The 7809-nt window shown below is 37.9% G+C and overlaps 1 protein-coding gene across 1 annotated transcript in view; it reads left to right on the top strand.

The window, feature by feature from the left end:
* The window catches only part of LOC103780974 (myosin-IIIb-like), a gene marked incomplete at both ends in the record, with an annotated part of 20458 nt that extends 13837 nt beyond the window's left edge, over positions 1-6621 (top strand). Inside the window, one exon of the mRNA XM_008948679.1 lies at positions 6476-6621. Coding sequence (XP_008946927.1) covers positions 6476-6621 — 146 coding nt within the window. The remainder of the gene's footprint in view (positions 1-6475) is intronic.
* Between the last annotated feature and the right edge of the window lie 1188 nt (positions 6622-7809).

The following is a 7809-nucleotide window of genomic DNA, read 5'->3' as shown; positions in this document are numbered from 1 at the left end:
CCTGCTTTCGAGAGATGAAAGTAGTGGGACACCACAGTGTGTTAGAAATTATTTTTAGAGAATATTAGCTATCCATTTGAAATGCAGTACTGAGTTTGAGCCTGGTCCTCTGGGACATGTGGTGAATAGGTATGGATGTGCTGGAGAGGAGCCACTGCAGTGTAAATGTAGGAAAGCAGAGGGAAGAAGAGTGCAAACCATTGCTCTAAATAGATAGGACAAGGCTGTGTGAAAGAACTGAGGGACATAGACATGAAATGAGTTGCTTAAGGACTTAGAGCAGGTCAGTGGCACAGAATGTGGGATAGAATTAGGTCTCTAAATGGCCACATATGGTTAAAATGCCTGTGATCTGAGATGCCATGACTGGCATGACTTAAAGTTATCTTTTTTGGAACACAGATCTTTAGGAACTGAATAAAGAAACAAAATAAATGGCAGTTTCTGCCCTATTTTTTTTTTTCCTGCTTACTTTCTTAATTTTCTGTGGCTCTCAAACCCAAGCTTTAACAAGCTAGAGTTGTGAGGAGTTACACAGAAGATGCTTAAAGTCCAAAAGGAAAGTGGAATTCAGAAAGCTGAATTGGAATAGAGAGGTTTCTTTAAGGGAAATAGCACACAAGAGGGGCAGAGAGCACAGCAGGACAGCACCAGGGAGCTCTTCCTGCAGAGCAGGATCTGGCAGTATGTATTACATCCTCCTTTGCCTCCAGGAGAGCTGAACTCCTCACTGGCTAGCATGGCAGGAGAGGGTTGAAAAGGACATGGCAGCTTGAGGCAACCTCAGGGAACTTTGCTGATAACCTTGATAATATGGCCATAATCTTGAGAAGGGCTGTGGAGGGGTAGCAAATGCTTCTGTTCTGTTCTGTTCTAAACAGCAGCAATGGAGGGGTTGTAAAGCTTTCATGTTTTGTTTTTTAAATTTAAAAAAAAACAAAACAAACAAAAAAACCCCAAACCCTAGAACAGTAGAGAAAATTATTTCAGTACCACATTGCTCTGCATATTTCCCTGTATGAAATGTGTTTACTTATGAGGCTGGAGTTGCCTCTGAGTTTTCAATTTCCTTGTGAAACACCATTTGCAAATCTTTTTGAGGTGTGTAGTGTATATCCTTACTCCTCAGGAGTAGATCTCTGGTTCAGAAACAAAATGTGTCAAAGCCATTAGTAGGGTTAAAGCTGTGATGGTATTGTGGTACAAAGCAGAGTAGATCTGTGTGCTCAAAACCTTACCTGTTTTTCCTTGCTGTATGATTTGGTCTACTAAAAAGTATTATGTTATCCTGCAAATGTAGCCTGCTGCCAGTGCAGGCTGATGGTCTCAGAAATATTTCATTTGGGTGGGTTAAAAATAAAAATTGATTACTTGCAGCTGTTAAAACACAGTTGACTACTTGACATATCATTTACTTTCAGTGAATCAACATGAATTGTGATAATTACTCATACAAATTATTTAAATCATGACTTTTTATTTTGGTAACGTTTCTAACAATATAATAATTTTCTGATACACAATGGAAATATTTGTATGATGATAATAAATAAGGAACTGAAATCCAAATAAGAAAATGGGGAATATAGAACTGATTTCAATCAAAAATTTGCTCTTTTTTTAATTATGTGAGTGTGCTTGAGGGGAGGGAGGGAAGGAGGAAGTGAGGGACGGATAGAGACCACTTGGGTCTGGATGATTCAGTATCCCCAGTGCTGCTACATGTTGTCTTGAAAGGTTTGGTTTTTTTTTTTCAGTGCGTAGGAATGAGAACTTAATATTATATTTCCTATGTAGATTGAGTTCATAATGTCAGGTGCAGCACAGAAGTTCAGCTGATTTGTTTCATTTGACTTGCATAGCTAGCAATTTTCTTCTCCTTGCAGCAAGGGCGATAATTTTGTGCCACATTCATTTTACATATGCAGTGCTTTTCAGCATTGTGCTTGCACACCTCATAAGCTGCTTAGTTAGCTACGTCAGCTGAGTACAGCACCACCTTTCTTCAGACTCCCGCCTCCCTTCTGTGGGTGGGCCACCAGCACTAATTGTGTGGCAGTCGTCTCCAGGTAGCACATCTGTACTGCTGCTCTCAGTATTGCGAATGCTTGCAGCTGCACCTTGGACGTGCACTGTATATGCTGGGGCAAAATGAAAGTAAATTCGCATCTAGTAGTAATTCTGGGTAAACTTAAAAGGACTTGATGTATTTTGCTTCAGCTAAATGTACATACAGCTTCTCTGCCCACAAGTCAGTATGACAGCTGTACAAATAACAGCTAGTTCTCTGTATTACCTGTTTTCCTTTTAAATCCACTCATGATCTACTTACGGGCTTGCTGAAATTCAAAGAAATCTTTGCATTGATTTCAGAACAAGTGAATTATATCCTTGAATATAAAGTCTTCTTGTCAGGGTGTGAATCATCTTGTGTAGCTCTGCAAAGTTCTGTGTTTCTGTAGAGGTGATAAATCACACAGAATGCCTCATCACTGGTTTCTTTAAATTCCCTCCAGTTAGTGTCACTGATTTATTTAGGTGCTGCCTTTGTTAGACCAGTGAATTCCCACCACCACACCCTGTCCCGGTGTTACACTTGGCACAGTTAGTGTTGACGACTATCATTCCATTGTCTGTTTGTGTGGTGTTTAGGTGCTTTCCATCCTACACAGACATGAAATCATGATGATATTACAACTAATACAAAAGGTGACAGCCTGTCTCCTTAGCAACCTGGGCCACTGTGTGCAGATAACCAGCCAGTGCAGAAGTGAAAGACTTGGTAATTCTTTCCATGGTGCTTACTGGCAAAGCTCAAGATTAATTGTATCGCCCCCTGAAGCTTTGACATGAACACAGTGTTTTCAGGAAAGCAAACTACCGCTTCTTTTTCGCTTGTACAAGCAGGGAAGGATTTTGCTGAATAGAAAATAGGTACAGATGTGATTATGTCTGCACAAGATAGAGAAAGGAAGTAGCATTTTTCTTCAGTTTCAGATAATTTCTTCTGGGCTCTCTGTCTTCGTGCCCCACTAGGCGAGGTAGGTTAAAAAAATGCTGAGCAGGCATCAGCAGTGCTGAGCAGCACTTTTAGCTCCAAAACTCCCACCAAAAAGGACAGATGTTTCCAAAAAAATAAGCATCTATGAGTTCATAATAGAGATAGAAACATGACAAAACATAAGTCAATGGCATTTTTCCTGTTTGTATTTGGCTTTTAGAGATTTTTGCTCTGCAGGGAGTTGCAATAGTTTTCAAGGCAAAACAGGACTGGGGCATTCTCAAGGACTTAGTTTGTACACTAGGTTCGAGAGAACTCTTTCTTCTTCGGATTTCAAAGTAGAGTGTTACGTGCTAGCCAGCACAGAAAGCAAATTTCTGACATACACCTTTCATCAAGGAAAAAGCTGTAAAATTTAATTCTGTCTTTAAAAATTAAAATTAGTGGCATTTGTATTTCTCGAAGTGATGCATAAATGGGTAAGATTATAATAATAAATACCACTGAAATTGAAAACTTGTTTCAAACCGAAGTGATCATTAAATTGATATACATGGTGCATACTCTGTGTCAGAAGAGCAGGTGTTTTGTATGTTTTCTGTGAGTCTAATCTTACTATAGTCAAGCTAATACTGGGTTGCATGGTCCACTGGCTGAATTTTTGTAAACAAAGGGAATGCAGATTAAGGAGAATATTTTTCTGAAAGAATCACTGCAGGCTCTGATACTAGAATAGAGAAGAATCTGATAGTGTTTAATTCCCCTGGTCAGTGTGCCAGTGTTTTGCAGTAGTGCCATTTTACTGCCATGTACCATATTTACTGGAGATGGAGCTGTTAGCTGTGGAGCAGAAAATGCATTTGTTTCTCTTTGGTAGGTTATACATTGAAAAGCTGAGAAAAGCTCAAAGATTTGTTTTCTTTTTTAAAATGGCAATTGCAGAATACTTTCTTTTGCACATTTGTTATGAGTGCAAAGCCCTCTGATGCTCATATTATTTTAGTGTACCTTGTTAAACTTTCTAAGAGCGAGATGCATAGCTATCAGCCTGTAGTTAGAAGCAATTGTCATGTGCTTATAGAGGAAAAAGTGGTATTTTCTTTGAATGTGGGAGATGGGCTTTGTTAGTGGTACTGCTGACAAAGTCTGGTGTGACCTTGAGTAGTCTTTCTTTTCCTTCTGTTGAAAATGAGAATATAGTCTTCTACATCACAGAGTTTGAGATAAAATAGACAAATATTTCAGAAGAATTAGCACACTGATGAGAACCAGGCAACTTCTGAGGTAGTCACTTCCAGGAGATGGTCTCTCTAGCTTTTTAACCAAGCACATAAATATTTTTAATGTGTTAAAAAAGGAAGGAGAACACAGTGTGTTCAGTTAGTCACATATGGGTAAGCTCCTCACAACTTCTGAGTCATGGCCTTGGAAGATTACTTGCTTTCTTTTTTTTTTTTTTTTTTTTTTGAGGAAGTTTCCTGGAGTATACAGATGATTTGAGGAGCTATATCAAGAAACAAAAATAATTAAGAAATATAAGCTTCCTTTTCAATCACTGAGCAAAACTGCGGTGAAAGAAATTGCAGCCAACACCAAATATGGCCTCTTTAAAGTATATCATCTAAGTATCTCTGATGGATCTCCACACTGACTTTCTTACAAGTTTTTGCATCAGATTTGATTTCTCTCCTTCTATCTAAGGCATGCTATAAGTAGATAAAATTACCATATGGGCCTCTGAAATAAGGGTTATGGTTTAAAGTGCTCTGCTTGAGCTGAACAGAATCTATCTACTGCACAGTAAGACTCATCTTTTTCAAGATGGATCTTTGGGATGAGATAAAGTCTATAATGAACTCTTTGAAGAACTAAGAAATATTTCAGAACTTTCACTTAAGACACTCTGTTAAAGAAAAGGGAGATGGGAACATGATATTTATGTGAACACTTTGAAAAACACCACATTAGCTAACAAACCTTTGCCTCTTCAAGTTGAAGAAAAAAATCCCTGAACCCTGTTTTGCAGTGCTTCCTTTCATTTTTCCCCCTTCTGTTTATTTGATAGCTGATGTGTAGGGGAATGTGTATGTATGTTTTACTTGGGTAGTTTTCAGATATTTTACTGACCACTTTATCATGTCTTACAGATCACCAGTGTTCCTCAGACAATAGTTAAGAAACATTGGTTTAATACTCTTATCAGAAGATTCTTTGACACTACAGCAAGAAAGGGGAAATACCACTGTCAGGAGGGTATAAGAAGAAAATTCTTTGGCATACTAACCTGAAAAACTTGAGGAGGAAGAGAGAAATCTCATCTTCTCAAAATATTGGTATAAAGAATTCGGGAAAGGCCTTAGTTTTTCTGGACTGATTTGTTCTGGAAGAACCAAACTATTAGCACATAGCAAAGGAATTAACTAGTGTCCAACTTTACTGCCAAATAAATACATAAACATATATTTTGCTATTATTTTAACTAGTATGTTCAACACCCCTGATTTCTAGTAAGATAAATGATGAGTGATGTATCGTGGTGTCATGAGTCCCAGAGTAAGAGATAGACAGGTCCTGTGGGCCTGTTAGATAGAATCTCTACCAAAAGCAGCAGAAACACCTCTTGTAGGTGCAGCTTATGGAGAAAGTAACCAAGAGGTCAAGCTGGAATCAGCAGTTTCTGCAGGAAAGGTTTACTTACAGCAGGCTGCAAGTGGCTCTCTGCCAGCAGCTGCCTGGGGTGCTGACTTGCGTGTTGGCATCTCTGCAGAGCATTGTCCCAAATTGAAGCCCGAACACAAGAACTCAGAAGTAATACACAACTGAAAAAAAATCTCTTCTGGAACATAGATCCAGCCACCTTGAGACATGCTCTCAAAAGTTCTGTTTAAGTACAAATTATTTACAGTACTTAAAACTGTGAGAAAAATAATGGAGACCAATATTAGCAATATTTGAGGAGCTGATATTTTCAGAGCAGTTCGTCTAATTGATTAGATTTGGGAAGATAAACTTGAGGCAGGATTATAAATCATGATGGAATAGAATGCAGTAAAGCTGTGATTTTTGCCTCATCCCTTTGCAAAGATAATGGCTAATTTTAAACTTCAGCTTGAATCTGACATTTAGATGGAGAGTTGTTTCCAGCTTATATGAATAGTCAGCTTATGCTTAAACTGCAAGCAGCGGGTCAGCTGGAAGTGTGCATCACGTTCGTGATGTAAAACACTTCTGCTGTTTAAGGAGAGTTTCCCTTTAACTTCAGTTTTTCTTAGATAAGATACCAAACCTTAATTCTAATTCACTGTTACACTTTTTTGCAGGGCTTTTCCTAACTGGGATAAACAGGCAAAGAGTTAGGTTTGAAAGCTACATCGGAATTTAGACACGACTCAAAAAAGTACTTTCACATCACAATAGGATGGTGTAAATTGTACATTAGGTTAAAGCGTTGTTTTCTCTCCTTTTTTCTGATAGGTCATTGCTTGTGAACAGCAGTATGACTACTCGTATGATGCTCGATGTGACGTATGGTCCTTGGGAATAACAGCTATTGAACTGGGGGATGGAGACCCTCCTTTGTTTGACATGCATCCCGTGAAAACCCTTTTTAAAATTCCAAGGTATGGCACTAGATGGCTCTCTTCACTCACTAGTTTGTTCAAAAGCAATCCAGTCAAAAGAGAAAGAAATGTTTGGTGAACATTTGTGCTTCAAATCCTAAGAATCTGTCACAGGAAAGGACATAAAAAAGCTGTAATGTTAAAGACGATTTTATTTTTCAGTTTGACTTCTGTGACAATTTGTATTTAGAACACCTTGAAATGATAAAGACTTACATATTCTTTTTATTCTTGACATACAATATCAGGTACTTCCCTTCAAAAGTACTTTTCTTAACTACTGTTGATGAAAAAAATTGTTTCATAAGAGAAGGAGACCAACATTTGTAACTGTTGAATAACATTTTTAAAATGTTATTCTGGTAGAGTCTTAAGCTTGTTTTAGTGTGAAAGAAGACCATACAATTTGCACAGTGCTATGAAGCAATCTGGCAGTTTCAGTAAACCGTAGCCATAATTTATTTTTGCATTTACCTAAAGATGTTAACATGTGAAGGTTTGGATTGTCATTCCTGGATATAAAAAAGAGAGAAATGCCCTCTGTGTGTAGTCATGTAAATTACCTATATTATTTCACACTATTTTTGGCTTCATTTTGTTTTCGTTTCATTGAGTCTTCCTGAATAACATAAGATGAGATTGACAGTGTAAAAGAAGAGTAACAACAGAACAGTCGTAATAATAGAAGAAATATAGAAAGAATTTGTCTGTCATTGATTAGACTGGCATATACTTGTCTTTTCCACGTTTTGCTCATAAAGAAAGAATTGCCACTGACAACAGTTTTAAAACCTTCAGCAATACAAGTGTTTGACCTTTTGTTAATCTCCACAGTTATTGTAGGCTTTTAAAATTTCTTCTGATTGCAATTTGCATTTCTGATTAGGTCTATTTATATGCAGATACAGTTCTGCTGGGTTCTGCATCATACAGTTATCTCCTACCCAGCTCAGACATGAGCTGTCACCACGCTTTCAAAATTACTCATACTGAAGCAGTGGTTTGTCTTGTTGCCTTTGCACAAGTGTAAAACAGATCCCAGCAATTAAGGCAGCAAGGGAGGCTTCAGATTACTAAAACAAGGTCTATAAATTTTATTAACACTCAAAACAGTTTAAAAGTACAGTAATCATACCTAGAGGAACGGCAAGCTATAGGAAGATACAGAGAACAGAGCATGTCGAGGCT

Source organism: Merops nubicus, unplaced genomic scaffold, assembly GCF_000691845.1.
Source record: "Merops nubicus isolate BGI_N331 unplaced genomic scaffold, ASM69184v1 scaffold19201, whole genome shotgun sequence".
Taxonomy (NCBI): Eukaryota; Metazoa; Chordata; class Aves; order Coraciiformes; family Meropidae; genus Merops; species Merops nubicus.
Note: the sequence above shows the minus strand (reverse complement) of the source record. Positions and strands in the feature narration are given on the sequence as shown.